This window comes from Narcine bancroftii, chromosome 1, assembly GCF_036971445.1.
Source record: "Narcine bancroftii isolate sNarBan1 chromosome 1, sNarBan1.hap1, whole genome shotgun sequence".
NCBI classification, from domain to species: domain Eukaryota; kingdom Metazoa; phylum Chordata; class Chondrichthyes; order Torpediniformes; family Narcinidae; genus Narcine; species Narcine bancroftii.
The window spans coordinates 116,402,391-116,419,874 of NC_091469.1; the positions used below are offsets into that span (position 1 = coordinate 116,402,391).

The 17,484-nt window shown below is 41.4% G+C and overlaps 1 protein-coding gene across 3 annotated transcripts in view; it reads right to left on the minus strand.

Moving 5' to 3' along the window:
* The window catches only part of ccdc125 (coiled-coil domain containing 125), a 64,176-nt gene that overhangs the window by 21,841 nt on the left and 24,851 nt on the right, over window positions 1-17,484 (minus strand). For all 3 annotated transcript variants that reach the window (XM_069936545.1, XM_069936551.1, XM_069936560.1), the window contains exons 3-7: window positions 15,937-15,995; window positions 15,089-15,175; window positions 6,094-6,171; window positions 4,777-4,862; window positions 1,643-1,725 (exon numbers count right to left, since the gene is read on the minus strand). In XM_069936545.1, the coding sequence (XP_069792646.1) occupies window positions 1,643-1,725; window positions 4,777-4,862; window positions 6,094-6,171; window positions 15,089-15,175; window positions 15,937-15,995 (393 nt within the window). The remainder of the gene's footprint in view (window positions 1-1,642; window positions 1,726-4,776; window positions 4,863-6,093; window positions 6,172-15,088; window positions 15,176-15,936; window positions 15,996-17,484) is intronic.

Consider the following 17,484-nt stretch of genomic DNA (forward strand, 5'->3'; position numbering starts at 1 on the left):
AGGCCATGTGATGACTATCACCACCTCAGTGAGGCCATCACACCCAACAAGTACCCTGTGCCGCACATCCAAGACTTTATTGATATCTTACAAGGGCCGTGGGTGTTTTCAAAAGTCAACCTCATCGGTTATCATCAGATCCCAGGCCATCCCGATGGCATCCCTAAAACTACCATCATCACCTCTTTTGGACTCTTTGAATTTCTTCAATGCGGTGCACAACCTGGTGCACCCAGCCATTAGGACTTCTGTTAAAATGATAGGTAGGGTCGTCTGGCACAGCCTTCAGAAACAGGTCAGTCACTGGGTCAAGACCTGAACTTTCTTACAGACATCAAAAGTGCAGACACATGTCAAGGCACACCATCCCTCCCCGCAGACCTTTGAGCCAGCGTGATGACATTGCAAGGCTGCTTCCGGTCTCCCTTGGGGCGAGATATCTCCTCACCATGATTGACTGCTCCACAAGGTGGTCAGAGGTGGACCCGCTAGCCGACACAACCACTGAAACCTGTGCCAGGGCATTGAACACCTGGGTGTTGAGGTTCGGAGTCCAGGAGCATATGACCTCTGATAGAGGTACAGTTCACTTCAGGATTCTGGGTGGCGCTGGCCATGTTGCTGGGAACTCAGCTCCATCATACCATAACTTACCACCCTCAGGTTAGCGGGTTGGTGGAGCGGTTCCACAGGCACTTAAAGGTGGCCTTGACGGCTCGGTTCAAGGACCTGAACTGGGCAGACAAGTTACCCTGGGTCCTCCAGGGGATCCACACCACGTCAAAAGAATAATTCAACTCCTCAGCAACCGAGATGGTATACGACACATTGTTGCTGATACTGGGGGAGTTCCTGGCCAAGGACCCCATGGCTTCATTGACTAAGCTGAGGGAAAGATTGGGTGCTCTAGCACCTCCGCCGTATGGCCAGGCCAAAGCCTATGTCCCTATGGAGGGGGCCACACTGAACACCTCTGCAATGGCCATATGAGGGGTGTATAAAATAATCAGACACATGGGTCGACATGTGTGCTGGATATCGGTGGTAAGGAAGAGATTTATAATATCAACCGCCTCAAATCAGCAAATCTGGACATTAGCCAACCTTGCAACCCCCGCATATGCAGAGGTTGGCCACCGAAAGTGGTGAACAGTGCACCGATCGGTTCTGGGGGACGGGGTGATGTAGTGGCCAGCTAACTGGGACATGACCGATTACACAAAATGGCCGACAAACGCAGTGACCACGCCAACCCTGCAGGGGCCAATATGCTGTGTCCCAGGTAACCACCTGCAAGTCATGAAACAATGAGCAATGGCGGGAATGCTACCCAATAAGAGATCAGCACTGACGTCACTCCTGTTGTCAGCAGCAGGGAGAGAATATAAGCAGAGCTGCCAGTGCAATAAATCAGTATTCGACTCCTTGTGTGTGTATTGTTCTTTCCATATTTTGCAGTAGCCCGCATGTTAAAACACCCTGCTTTAGATGGCAATCTAGCCACTCCTCATGCAGACCTATTTGCATGAAGATTGGTGGGATCAGGAACAGTCTGCAGCACTCAACATCAATACTCACACATGAATAAAAGGTAAAGTCACCCATCTTGGAAGAGGTTAAGAGGAGAACCCACAAAACTTACATGCATTTTCTGATTTGAGATCCCGAATCTCACTATCTCTTGTTTCCAATTTTTTTTCAAGTTCAGCATTTTCCACACACATTCTATGAAGAAAGAAAGAACTAGTTTGCTGTGTTCTTACATTAACACTTTTTAAGTAAATAGAATTTACAGAAATGAGCCAATAAATTAACTTACGTTTTAAATAATTCATTAAGATCAGTCCTTACTGAATTAATCATATTTGCTATCACCACAAGATGAATATACTCACAGAATCAAATACATGATGCTTAATCAGGAATGTAGTGATTGAAAACTTTATTGCTCTACATTTGGGGATTTTGATTTTGAATGAGATAACCAAAGATGAAGAAATAAGAACATACAAAATAATAGGAGGAGCATGTCATTTGGCTCATCAAGCCTTCTCCACCATTCGGTAAGATCATGGCTGACCTAGCAGAGACTCAGCTCCACTTTCCTGCATTTTCCCTATAATCCTTAATTCACTAACTGTATAAAAATCTATCTTAAATATATCTAAGGAGCTAGCCTCTTTGGCCGAGAATTCAACAGATCACTACTCTCTGGGAAAAGCAGATCCTACTCACCTCTATCCTGCATTTCAGGCAATGGTTATGAGTACTGGTCTCACCTACCAGTGGAAACAACATTCCTGCCTCCCTCTTATCAATCCCTTTCATAATTTTATACGCTTTTAGAAAATGTTTCTAGATTCCAGCTAGTCATCCCCTCTATTCTCCTCATAGGCTTGCACCCTCATCTCTAGATTCAACCTGGTAAACCCCCTCTGCATTGCCTTCCAGAGCCAATATATCTTTTCTTATGGAATGAGACAACAACTGCACGCAATATTTCAAATGCAGCCACATCAGTGCCCTTGACAGTTGCAAAAGAACACCTCTACTCTTAAATTCAATCCCTTTACCAATGGCCAACATTCCAATTGCCTTCTTATCTGTTGCATCTGCAACCAACCATCTGCGATTCATATAGAAGCACTTCAGCATTTCTCTGCACAACAGGGTGGAGGCCAAGTGGTGACTATCTTTCACTATTCAAATAGCAAATTGATTGTCTATTTTTCCTTCAAAATGAATGACCTCGCATTTACCTACATTGTACTCCACCTACCAGACCCTTGTCCATTCATTTAATCTGTCTTTTTCTCTCTGCAGACTACATGTACAGCACAATTTACTTTTCCAGTTAATTTAGTCCCATCAGCAAATTTATAGATGTTGCAATTCCCTCTTCCAAATAGTTAATGTGTATCGTCAACAATTGTGGGTCCAGCACCAACACTGCAGCACCCAGCTCACTACTGTTTGCCAACCAGAGAAAACTCATTTATTTCAACTCTCTGCCTTCTATTGGTTAACCAATCCTCGATTCATGCTAATAAATTACCCCCCAACTCAGTACAACAGTAACATCATCTACAAATTTGCTGTCGATAGGGGATGAATCAACATACAGGATGGAGATTGAAAACTTGGCTGAATGGTGCACCAACAACAACCTTACACTCAATGTCACCAAAACTAAGGAGCTGATTGTTGACTTCAGGAAAGGAAAGCCAGGGGAGGAGTCACATAATGGAGTAGTGGCCGGTAGAAGAATACCAGCCCTCTCCAGAAAAGAAGAAATAAAGTGAAGAAAATGCAAACCTCAAGAAACACAAAACATAACAAATAAAAGATAAAGGTGTGCCGTTTTGTGTGGTCTGGTTATTCGATGCAACAACAATCACCTTCCAAATTACCTGATATGCTTGATATTTAATTTCCAATCATATCCATTCAGCAACCACATCTCTGTAATTACCACTAAATCATACCTCTTTATACTGTTACAAGTTATATTATATTTTATATTATATGTACATATGTCTTTAAAAGAGATAAATTGTGGGAGTTTAGTGTCAGTCACTTCACAGATACTTACACTTCACATCTCATTTAAAATGCAAGAGCTTTGCTAAAGCCAGACATTCAGGCACCAATGATTTTGCAAAGACAATGGAACTGCTTTGGGAAAGAACTTGAAAAGCAGGTGCAAATGAAAAGTCCGGGCTCAAGTGCTGATAAAGATCTTTCAAGGATTGGATTTGGAGCCTTGGGAGGGGTTCTGGTTTTTAACAAGCAGAGAGAGAGGAAAGAAAACAGGATTCTTCCCTTAGAGAGAGAGGTCAGCTCTGCAATTGAGGCTGCAACATGGCAAGCTTGTTGAAAACCCCATTTTGAAGATGGGTTGTAAGTTCTGAGTTCAGCCTATTGAAAACTCTTGTAGTCCTTACAAGAGGAAATGGCTGGCTAGTGTTTCTCCTGAAATAAGGGAAACAAGAGGAACTCGGTGGTGACTTGGAAGAAGAGGTTATCATTTGGAAAACCCATGATGGGGCAAGTTTCTTTGGCAAGACACTGAAGTGACTGATTGGAGGAAATCAGTTTGTGTGTGTGTCCAACGAGCAACAAATATCTCTCTGAAACCAACAAGAACCTTCCTGAGCAGTAACCATTTACCTGTAAGCACCAGAGCCTGGTGAAGTTTCATAAATGTTAAATTCTGTGCACATAATAAGAATTGCCTGATCCTGGTAAACTTGGAGAAGTGAAAAGAGAATGATTGGACTATTAAAGCAAAGAACTTTCCTGACTGAACATATACACAGTACATACACATGTGCTTGGAATTAGAGGGGGTTAAGTTAATAGTGATAAGTTAAAGTTTGATCATGCTTTTATGGTTAAATAAAATTAAAAGCAACTCTTGTTTAAGTAACCATTTGTCTTGGTGAATTTCTATTGCTGCTGGGTTTTGGGGTCCTCTGGGGTCGTAACAGTACTGATTTGTGCCACAAGTTCATTGATCTTGTTTCAAAAACTACATTCAGATAAAATGCCCTTACACTCATTGTCCTTTTGGAATCTAATAACTATTAACAGATGACCAGGAACATCACAATAAGACGTGCTTCATTGGCATTCCTGAAGGCCAGAGAATAAAGGCAATTTACACACTTCATTCATAGCACACATTGCTTGACACTGGATTACATTTTCAGACAAAAAAGATACCGTGGAACTACAACAATGAAATATCACTATATTCATAACAAATCTGCTAACCTTTCAAATCTTCCAATCCAGAAATGTTCCAAATTTTTAAATTTATCTTGTGTGAAGTCATTTTCCCACTGTAATATATTCACTTCCTGTAACAGAGCCAAATCAATCAATGTGCATGGTGCCAAATTAAAATATATTGTACATGGTTTTCAGAAACCTCTATCTTCCTTCAACTAATAAAATCCGCCACAAACCTAACATACAAGCAGGTGAGTTACTTCATCTTTATTTACTTGGCTTGAAAACATTGAGATATGATAAAGTTTATAAAAAAGATTCTGGAAAAAATAAATGGATTTTGAAACAAAATTAAATACTACCCAAAAAACAGGAAGATTCGTTGCAGTATCTTAAAGTAATGCCCAAAATACACAATGAGGGATTAACTGTGTACATAGATGATTTTCACCATTATAATTTGTATAATTCACAGAATGAATTAAACATTTTAGTTATTTAATTGATGAGAAACAGGGCTCAAGAGTTTTCATCTGCTGCAATCAATAACTTAATCTATCCTTTTCCATGAGAATGAAACCTTTCTCCTCTCCAGGGTTGCCTCTGCAACAATTTATATTATAGCACCAGCGACCCATGTTCGAATCCACCACTGTTCGTAAGTATATTTGTTCTCCCATGTCTGCATGGGTTTCCTCTGGGTGCTCTGGTTTTCTCCTACCATCCAAAAATCATAAGGGGTTGTAAGTTAATTGAGATGTTTTGTGGCAAGGGCTGGTGGGCTACAAGGGATTGTTACTGTGCTGTATGTCTAAGTTAAAAATTAAATTTAACCATGGTTTCAATACATCTTTCTGCAAGACACAAAATAGGAAGGAGCCAAATAACCCCAATCCTTCCTTTCCCAGTTCTGAACTCTAACTTCTAACTTTTAGAAATGACTAATCAATCCTCTTCCACCACTTTCCAGCAATATCTTCCAAATCAAAACTTCCTGCACATTATTCCCCATCAGGACTCTTACACTGATCAAAAACAATCAAATGGAAATGACTGTTGTCTAGCAATGACAGTTGATGCATTATCACGTCCAAAGATCAGGCAAAATAAATGGAAAAGGAACCAAACAGGCCACACCATTGGAGAAAGAAATAATACTGTCTGAATCTTTTAAAATAATAACAAGTTACAATTACAATTTCAAAAACAAAGCTGGCTACCAAACTGAATGCACCTTATTAGTATTTTCATTATAACAGATCAAATGCTCTTGGATGAACCACAAAGTCAAGATTTGTTGGGAAAAAAAAGCATTTTACAATGAGAGAGAATAAAAATTTCACATCTTGACTTTCGTACCTTTTCTAAAATCTTGTTTCGTTCTCCTGTTTTTTGAAGTAAAGTCTTTGTATGAACGGTGGCTTTATCAAGCATTGTCTGATTAAATAAAGTAAAATATCAAATCATACAACATACAGAGCTTATTATAGTCAACTAGAAAAATAAAAGCACTTAAATACCTGTCCTAAGAACATAAAGAATAGGAGCAGTAATTAGGCTAATTTACCTCCATTTAATAAGATCATGGCTAATCTGCTTGTTCCCAATAACCCTCAAGTGCCCTGGTCTTCAAAAATCTGTCTTTTTATAAGGCAGGCTCTACTGCTTCATTAGGCAGAAAATTACAGATTAACTTTCTCTGGGAGAAGAAATTCCTCTTCATTTGTCTTAAATCTACTCCTGCAAATCTCGAGTATGTGTCCCCAATGTTGAATGCTGAATGGTGTACCAACAACAACCTCTCACTCAATGTCACCAAAAAACAAGGAGCTGATTAGAGGCTTTAGGGAGGAAAATCCAGAGGTGTAGATCAAGTGATCATTGGGGAAATTAGAGGTGGAGAGGGTGAGTGAATTTAAATTCCTGGGAGTCACCATCTTGGAGGACCTTTCCTGGTCCCAACATATTAATGTCACCATGAGAAAGAATGCCAGCACCCTCTACTTCCTCATGAGTTTGCTGCAGTTTGGTAGACATCAGAAACCTTGGCAAACTTATACAGATGAGTACTATGAAGTGTGCTGACTGACTGTATGATGGCCTAGCAGGGAGGCACGAGTGCCTCGAAGCAGAAAGTCATGCAAAAGGTAGTGGACAAAGTGCAGTACATCACAGGCAAAATGCTCCCCACCATTGAGAAAATCAACATGGAACACTGCCGTCAGAGCAGCAGCAAGCATCAAGGATCCGCACCACCGAGGACATGTTCTGTTCTCATTACTGTCATCAGGAAAGAGGAACAAGTACCACAAGACTCATACACCAGGTTCAAGAGTAGTGGCCACCCCTCCACTATCAGACTCCTAAACAACAAATCTGAATCAGAGACTCATTTAAGGACTCTTACTATGCACTTTATTTATTACTGGATATATTTTCTGTATTTGCAGTTTTTATACTGAAGAGCTAGTTGATGAAGTAGACAAAGACGATGTGGTCAAACAATAATCATGGCTTTTATTAGTAGAAACTTATGGTACAATAATGAAAGACAATAGATGCATATACAGTTATATCCAAGGGGAGTGTCCTTAACAGTAGAGATAATGCACAGCCAATGTTAGTACAGCAAGGCTCGCCAGAGGGGAGACAGGCAGCTTTGCAGACATTCACCAGTCTCCCCCCCGGCAGAAGAAGGGTTAAAATCAAAAGGACAGCTCCTGGGAAAGACTGAAGCAAGCAATACATGGATACCATGTTTGGCCTTGAGATACTCTAACAGCCAAAATACACCAGTATCTAGGAAGCAATCGAAATATAATGAGATGTTTTATGAATATGTCAGCCTATCACATTGTTTACGAATTCTGGTGCTTCGTCTCAAAACAGGTGGCTCCTTTGTCCTGGGTCTGTAGTGTGGGAAGGACTGGCTTCTGGACCCGCTCCAGAATCGCCAGCGTGAAGCAGTGGAGCCTCCCCATGGCCATCTGAAAACTTACTAGGGGTCACAGGCTGGGGGTGAGTCCAACCTCTCAGGCTCACTCTGAGTAGGGGTGCGAGAAAGGGGCGAACCAGGCGAGGCCAGATCTCTTAGGGGAACACTGTCAGTACTCCCATCTGGGAATTTAACATGAGAGTAGGTGGGGTTAGTATGCAGTAGCTGAATTGGTTGGACTAGGGGATCTGTTTTATGTGCCCGAGCATGGCTCTTCAGCAGCACGGTTCCAGGCTCAGATAAACAGGCTGGCCAGTCCATCACAGTTCCTGATTTCCTAGGAAAGACAAACATACGTTCATGAGGTGTTTGATTTGTTGCAGTACACAATAAAGACCGAATAGAATGTAGTGCCTCAGGCAGCACCTCCTGCCACCGGGTAACAGGGTAACCATGTGTTTTTAAAGCAAGATTAACAGTCTTCCACACAGTAGCATTAGCTCTTTCAACCTGCCCATTGGCCTGCGGGTTGTAGCTTGTGGTACGGCTGGTAGCAATCCCCTTTCGTAGTAGGGGTCAATGCAGATCAGCACTCATGAATGCTGAGTCTCTATTGGTATGAATGTAACTGGGAAAATCAAAAATTGTGAAAATTCTGTCAAGTGACTTAATGACAGATGTTGACGAGATGTCAGGGCAGGGTATCGCAAAGGGAAATCTGAAATATTCATCAATTACAGTAAGGAAATATAATTTTTGTTGTTGGAAGGTAACGGCCCTTTAAAATCTAAGCTAATCCTCTCAAAAGGTCAGGTTGCCTTGACGAGAGTGGCCTCTGGAGCTTTGAAGTATTGCGGTTTGCATTCTGCGCAAACAGGACAGCTTTTATTCGGTTTCCTGACTTCTTCCAGAGAGTAAGGAAGGTTGTTAGCCCTGATGTAGTGGAAGAATCTCGTGGCTCTTGGGTGGCACAGTCTGTTATGGATCTCTTTTAGCCCCTCCAGCTGAGCACCAGCAGCAGATTGTGACAATGCAGAGGGATCATTTAACCTGCCCGGTCTGTACTGGATCTCATAATTATAAGTTGAGAGTTCTATTCACCAACATGCCATCTTATCGTTCTTGATTTTACTTTTGTGTTTAGTACTGAACATGTAGGCAACAGATTTCTGATCAGTGACAAGAGTAAATTTTCTGCCAGCTTGAAAGTGTCTCCAGTAACAAACAGCTTCAATAATAGCCTGGGCTTCTTTTTCAATGGCAGGAAGTTCAGGTCCACGTAACATGCGTGAGAAGAATGCCACAGGTCTGCCTTTTTGATTAAGAGTTCCTGACAAGGCACAATCTGAGGCATCAGTTTCCACTTGGAATGGGACATCCTCGTCAATGGATGAGAGTGCAGCTTTGGCAATATCAGCTTTAATTCTCTCAAAAGCCTTCAAGTCCATTGGAGAGAGAGGAAAAGATTTAGTGTCAAACAGAGGGCGTGCCTTCATAGCGTAGTCCCGAACCCATTCGCAGTAGTAGGAAAAGAATCCCATACACCTTTTAAAGGCTTTTGCTGAGTTTGGGGGTGGTAACTTCTTAAGGGGGGGCCATTCTTTCTGGGTCGGGGTGGATTTCGCCCTTGCAGACAATGTAGCCCAGAATGGGTAGCTCTGTTGCGTTGAACACACATTTGCCCTCGTTAAATGTATTTTAGCTGTTGCTAAAAATTTCTTTAAGTTGTTGTCGTGCTCAGCCTGTGTTTTCCCACAGATAGTGACATTATCCAGATAGGGAAACGTACCCTGTAACTCATACGTCCTAACAATCTTATCAATTTCCCTCTGAAACACGGACGCATCATTAGTGATTCCAAAAGGTACCCTTTTAAACTGGTATAACCCCTCATCAGCCTCAAAGGCTATATAGGATCGTTCCTTTTTTTTTAAATGGGTGGTAAGCTGCTTTGAGGTTGATAGTGGAGTACACTTTGTATTGCCGTATCTGATTAATCATTTCTTTGATGCGTGGCAGGGGGTAGGCATCCAGGTTAGTGTAAAGGTTGATTGTCTGGCTGTAGTCAATAGCCAGCCGGTTCTTAGTGTGATTTTTCACAACTACCACCTGGGCTTACCACAGACTCTAACTGGGTTCAATTACTCCCTTTTTAAGCAATTTCTGGGTCTCAGCTTTGATAAACTCACGATTCTCTTTGGTGTAAGAACGGCTCTTAGTGGCAATCGGCTGACACTCAGGGGATAAATCACTGAAAAGGGAGGGAGCTTTGATCTTTAATGTGGACAGACCGCAGTAACTAGCGTGGAGGATGGTAAATGTGGGTAGTGGCCCACCGAAATTTAACATTACACTGTTCATCTGAGATTGAATATCTAACCCCAGTACCACAGGAGCGCAGAGCTCCAGCATAATAAAGAGCCACACATTAGCCAGGTAATGTCTTTGCAAATTTGAAGTAACTTTACACTTGTCCTGTACAGTTTTTGTAAGTTCACTACAAGCCATCGATATCTTTCGTTTCGCTGGATATCTCCGCAAATTTAAGGCTCTGGCAACTCTCTCGTGGATGTAGCTGTCAGTACTCCCCGAGTCTATTAGACAATCAAGAGTCTCACCATTCACCTCCCTTTTCATAGTCGACCGTTCCAGTCCGTAACATCCCCCATGCTTTGGAGTCAATTGAGCTATCACAGGGGATCTCACCTCGCCGTCACTTGAAGTCGATTCAGCCTGCTTGTCTGAAGATTCCCCCTTTTCACAGTTGTCTTCCATTCCTGCAGCTCCTGGATGCATTTTCTTGGTGCTTCTCTTCTTCTTATCAGTGGGAGTACTTTTCACCTTACACACTTTAGCAAAGAGGCCGAGTTTCCCACAATAGCTGCAGGTAGCAAATCGAGCCAGGCACTTCTGTCTGGGGTGCCAGCTCTTATCACAGAAGTAGCATTTTTCAGGAGTTTGCCTTTTCCTTTCCTTCGGGGTTCCAGCACTCCTGGATGATTCCTTTTCAGTTTCTAGTATTTCACTGGACCACATGGCACTTCTCAGTGTTTTGGCTAGAGCGACTGCCCGGTCGTAGGTTAAGGGCTCTGTCTCCAGCAGCCTCTGTCGGATGTAACTGGAGTCAATCCCTTTGACTAAAGCATCCATCTTCAAGGCATTGCGGTGTTGTTGCACATTGACTGCCCTGACATCACATTCATTTGCCAGTGAGTCGAGGGCCAGTGCATAGGCAGCATCACTTTCCCCGGGTTTCTGGCATCTAGTCAGCAACTGGTGTTGAGCAAGCACCACATTCTGTGGCCCTGCACAGCAAGCAGTCAGACTTTCCCGGGCTATAGCCAGAGCGGTAGCTCCTTGTGTTACAGCGAAAGGGACAGGTGGCCCCACTGTATCGCATCATCGACTACATTGTTTTGAGCCATGTAGTAATCGAAACAAGCAATCCAATGGTTGAAAATTTCTCTGGCCCTCGGGGCAGACTGGTCGATTATCAGCCGCTCTGGCTTGAGGGCTTCATCCATTTCTGCAAATAAAATTGAAGTGCCAGTTGATGAAGTAGACAAAGACGATGTGGTCAAATAATAATCATGGCTTTTATTAGCAGAAACTCATGGTGCAATAATGAAAGACAATAGTTGCACATCCAAGGGGAGTGTCCTTAACAGTAGAGATAATGCACAGCCAATGTTAGTACAGCAAGGCTCGCCAGAAGGGAAACAGGCAGCTTGGCAGACATTCACCACATATACATTTCCTTTCTTTGTTTACATTTCTCTCTTTTGTGTATGTACAGGACATCTAAAATCCAGAAAGCTCCAAAATCTGGCATGTGGGGAGAGAGACGGCAGCACGAGTCGGGCAGGCGAGGTGGGGGAGACCGGCTGTATGAGTCGGGCAGGGGAGGGGGTGGGGGAGACAGGCAGCACGAGTCAGGCGGGCAAGGGGGGAAGACTGGCAGAGCGAGTCGGACGGGTGAGGGTGGGGGAAGATGGCAGAGCGAGTTGGGTAGGAGACTGCAGCGCGAATTAGGCGGGTGAGGGGGGGAGACGGCAGAGTGAGTCGGGCGAGGAGAGTGGAAGATCACAGCGCGAGTCAGGCAGGCGAGAGACCAGCAGGGTGAGTCGGGCGGGCGAGGGGAGGAGACCAGCAGCGCGAGTCCGGCAGCATGAGTCGGGCAGGCGAGGTGGGGGAGACAGCAGCACGACTGGAAGAAGGTAAGGGTGGATACGGCAGCAATTTGGATGGTCCTGAATCTGGCTTTCCGAAATCCGGAAAAATCCGAAATTCAGAACAGTGTCCCCCAAGGGTTCCGGAGAAAGGATTGTGAACTTGTATCTTTTTCTTGAGTACAGAAGTATAAATTCTGCCTGGCCCATAGAAAAAAAAATCTCAGGCTTGTATGTGAGGCTTGTACTCTGTGACAATAAATTTGAAATTGAACCTATTTCAAGTCTCACTTACCACTGGAAATAACTTTGCAGCTTCTATCTTTTCTCTCATTTTCAAAATTTCATAGGTTTTCATATCCCCCCGCCTCAATCTTCTAAATTCCAATGAGTACAGTCCTTGGCCACTCAATCTCTCTTCATGAACTTACCCCCTCATTTTAGAAATCAATCTGGCGAAGCTCCTTTGTAAAGCTAGTCTATCCTTTCTGAAGAAAAGAGATGAGAACTGCACACAGCTTTTCAGGTGCAGCCTCACCAATACACCACAAAATTTCAGCAGGACTTCCCAGCTCTTAAATTCAATCCTGACCTTCCTTAATTCCCTTGAATCCATAAGAATGTGAGTCAATCATGGGCTAGATTGGATAAAGATTTCCTTTCCTGGAGGAGACAAGTGAAGCAAATACCATGTCATAGTCGAATTTCACGGACCAATTTTTAGAGTAAAATTTAGGGGGTTGACTTTTACGCGCATACTACTTTTGACTGCAGTTTTGTGCGGGGTATCGGAAGCTTGTTGGGACAGGCGGTGTCACATTTGTGGCCCGAAATGTGAAGTTAATGAAACATTAAACACGTTTATCAGGTAAACTTCTCTGGGTCTTTATTCTCCCGTTTCCTTTGTTCTCTTGCTTGTGCTCTTATCTCTCTCTCATACCACGTGACTTCCGGTATATCTCATACATATTCATTATCATGACAGGCGGGTGGCTGGGACTGGGTGGAAAGTCTACATTCAGGGCGGCAGGAGCTCAGAGGGATGGTGGCCAACCCATATGGAGTTCAGATAGGTGGGAGACCAGGGCCAAAAAATTGGGGGTCAGGGGGGCTCGACTTTTACATGCAATGCATGGAAAATATCGGATTATTTGGCCAAAAATAAGGAGGGGTGGGGTGTTGGGTTGATTTTTACACGGTATCACCTAGAGTATTACACACGTTTATTCGGTGGGTTTCCGAACAACAGAACAGCAGCTCCACAGATATAGTTTAAAGAGCAGAACAGCAGATTAAATTAGTTGAATTTATATACAGTGCCAGAGATTTCAGCTGGGGCAACTGGATGCAAATTCATTATACCTTTGTTATATCTTTCCTATTTACATTAAATGGGCTAACCTTAATAAAATCAGTTAGTTGCAACATCCTTGCAAATTTCCATATTTTAAGTGAAATATATAAATGAACAATGCAGATGCCCTGCCATTAAAAATAGGCACAAATACTGAACTGATAAAAAACCATTTTTGAACAACCTGTTTCAATATTTTAGGCTTTTTTGTTCTTTTTACTGCCAATACTGAATTCTCAATAACAAAGAAAAGTGATATTTTCAACTTTCTGACACATATATAAATCTAGCAGGCATCCTTCAGGCAACTAACTACAAAGTGAGATAAACCCTTGGACATGGATGACAGTAAAGGAAACAACACCAAGCATCCTTGGAGGCCTCAACCTGGATGTGAAATTGACATATCACTAGAAGATCTCAGTTAAGTACATGGAACCCCTAAAATTTAAGGCATATTAAAGAGTACTAATCAAGCAGCATCAGGGAAAATAAGTATTTAAAATGTTGGGCCAAGGAACTTTCAACAAAATGTAAAAGTAAGTAAACATGTTGATTTGCAAGGGTGGGAGTGAAGTTTTAGAGAGTACATTAAGAAATATCTGTAAGAAGGTGCAGGCTAAAGTCAAAACATAACAACAACTTTAAAAACTGCAGTTGGTGACCAAAAATGGAAAAAAAAATCCTGGCTATTATTTAAGTGTCCAATTTTTGTGTTCATTAATTTAATTTGCAGCTTTCATCTTCATAACAAATCCAATAATGGAGAAAGCCAAGAAATGAGAAACACAAATGATGCAGATGCAGGAATCTTGAGCAAAGGATTACTGGAGGTACTCAGAGGTCATATAGCATCCATGTCTGGAGCCTTTATCAAAACTAGAGGGATGGGGTAATGACATTACATATGTAAATAGGGAAAGAAAAGGGGGAGGGCCTGGAGATGATCGGACAGAAGGTGCAAGAGGTGGAGAGACTGGGAGAGGGAGAGACCACAGTGGGGAAGGGGGTAAATGACATTCAGGTTAGGCTAGGAAGCAATGGTGATGTTCACAATACACAAAAACATTTATTGTCCAGTTCAAAAAGGAAAAAAAGGAGCCACAGAACCTTAAATGGTACCACCATCACAAATTATCCCACCAAAATATCAGGGGAAACCAGTGGCCAGTAATTTAAATGCACTAATCTCATCATCCCATCACAGCTAAAGGAAGTTGACAAGTAATTCACCACCTTATCCAAAATGCCTCAGATCACCATCTACAATGTTTATGCCAGGAGTGCAAATCAATATTTACTGGCATACCTTCAACAACACTAAAGGACCTCAACAAGCTTTAATACAGGGAGGTATACTTTGGGTTCCTCAACCAAATACAATAATACATAGGTGGTTGTATCCAGCATATCTGGGGATCAGTAAATGACGAATAAATGAATTTTACAGTTGCTTGAATTTGCAAACTTACAGCGAGGCACACCAATTTTCAACTTCCGTAATTTTTACATATTTATTTTCCACAATTTTTTTCCTGGTTGCTTGAATTTTGGATAACAGGGGTTTTACTCTATCTATTTCTTCCATCACATGCCGCAATCAATATGAAGTTGGGGGTGGGTATAGCAAATCCAGGATGCACTGCATTCATTAATATCACTTCTATGCCACCACCTTCCCCATTACACTGAAGGAGAACAAGAATAATCAAGTCCAATTTTCATATTAAGTCACAAAAGATCCTAACTTGAACATGGTGTTTTGGCAGAACTTGAATTTAGAGTTTACCAATTGATATGGCATTTATGTTTTGAGATGTAACCAGCCTTATATTTCATAAACAATTTTGGGGAATAGCATTGAACGGGAATTAATAGCACCACCGTAGAGCTCACCATACTCTGCAGTATTTTCAGTGCTTCATATTTTCCCTCGAGTTGTTGTTGTGTTACTTCAAGCTCAGATCGTAGAAGTTCTGCCTCCTGGATAATACAAGGCTTCAATTACTTACAAGAGAGAAGTCAATAATCAAACATACACTTGAAACAAGCTTATTAAAAGGCTGGAATACCCCAAAGTGTTTCTGAACAAATAGGGCTCACCCGAAACATTTGTTACCCTTTGCTTCCTGTGGATGTTGCGAGACCTGCTGAGTTTCTCCAGCACTTTTGCACATTGCACTAACTCACAATCAAAACTTTTGCACAATGATCTTCAATGTTACTCATTAAGATGGACATTGCCAGAATAATTTTTAATCGATTAAAAACTGGACAGGTGGGAATAACTTTCTCTACATGCTTTGAACACAGAAACAAAAAACTATGAAAGTAATTCAGAATAATTAGTTGTGCTTAACCTTTTAATTAAAATGTACATGACCCTCAGGCAGTTTTAAAATGTAGCTAATTTTAGATTCAATTTTGGTGCATACCCAAATTTAATATGAAGTCATCTCTTAACATGCATAGTTGATTTCTCCTTTTTGCTTTTTAAAAATGTACGTGAACTTGAATAGGTTGAAAAAACAAGATGTAGCAAATTAATTATTTTTCTCCACTGTATTTAAGTGTCCAATTTTTGTATTCATTAATTTAATTTGCAGCTTTCATCTTCAGTGCATTTAACGTATTTAAATTTGGAATATACCCTCTACAAAAAGACAAATCACTTGGTCAAAATTAGCTAATTAAAAATACAAGTAGTGACAGAGAGAAATTACCACACAAATAAAATAAATCACCTGCATAACTTCCTGGAGCCTCAGTCTTAATTCGTTATTTGACATTTCAACTTCTGGACCTAGAAAGGCGACGTATGATTCAGAAATCAATAAACATGCAGTACATTGCAAAACCAAAACCAAAAAAAATCTAAATAAACAATTTAGACCTCTTCAATATTTCTCTCTGAAAAAAATTTTGTCATTTATTTACTTTTTTGTTTAAGAAACTTTTCTATGTGCAAGTTAGTAATGCTGCTCCCCATGTTAAACATTTCTGTCGTTTCCAGGATATTCTGAAGTGTTTTAATTGGCTATAAAACACTTTGGAATATCCTGGAAATGACAGACTCCAAAGGTGATCAAAAGCTGAGAAGCAAGCACAGCTCTCTTATACCTGCACCTATGAACCAATTAAACACACCTCAGTAATCACAAACACCTGTGACGTCAAGTGTCACAAACATTAGAGTGCCCAGAAATGAGGAGACTACGTATAAAAAGTAGTCAAACCAAAATGTATACAATAACCTTAAATAAAATCTGGAATGTGCACTTTAATCACACAAGAATTGCTTGAATACAAATTTAAAATGGGCGAATAAAAGAAAAAAAATTGTCTTTGTCCAAAACATTATGGCACCAGGGAGGATGTTTTGGTGGCCTTAGAGGATACTAAGTAAACAAACTCCCATGACCTGATGATGGGCATTTTCACATCTGTGGAAAATAACTGTACAGCCCTTTGCTGAAATATTTACATTATCTTTGGTCTCAGATGAAGTGCCAGAACATTAAATGGGACCTAATATTTTGACATTCCTTTAAAATAGCAGCAAGAACAACCCTGTAAGCCCATCATGAGTAGTGGAAGTATTGTAGAATGGAGGGGTACAGGTCGACATGTGAAGATGATGTTTGGCTTGCTTGTCTTCATTGGGTAGGATTGTAAATATAAAAATTGTGCAGAGAATAGGTGAGATCACATTTGAAGTACTTGTGTGCTCTTCTGGTTGCCTCATTATAGTAAGGTTATTAATAAGTTGGAAGGGTGCATAGAAGATTCATGAGGATGTTGCTAAGACTTGAGGGCTTGAGTGAGAGAGAGAGAGATTAGATAAACAGGATCATTATTCCATTGAGTTCAGAAGGCTGATGTTAAAGAGGATGATAAAATTGTAATGCTCAGTCTTTTTTCCAGGTGACATTCTTTTAGTCTGAGAGGACAAATTTAGTTGGGGGGGTGGGGGGGGGTAGATTTAAGAGGAACCTGAGGAGCAAAGTTTCACTCAGAGGTTGTTCCAAATCTGAAAAGAGGTAAAAGTGATTATAATTTTGACATTCAATAGACATTGGGACAAATACATGGATAGGAAAGACTATGAATGACATAAACCAAATGCACCAAACAGGATTAGCCCAGAATACCAAAATGGTCATCATGGACAAATTGGGCTGAAGGGTCTGTTTCATCCTGTATGTGGTATGACTCAAATACAGGAAGATTTTAAATTTATCAAACATGTTCTACACAGAGTAAAACAAGAGAGTCTGTAGACACCGTGATTG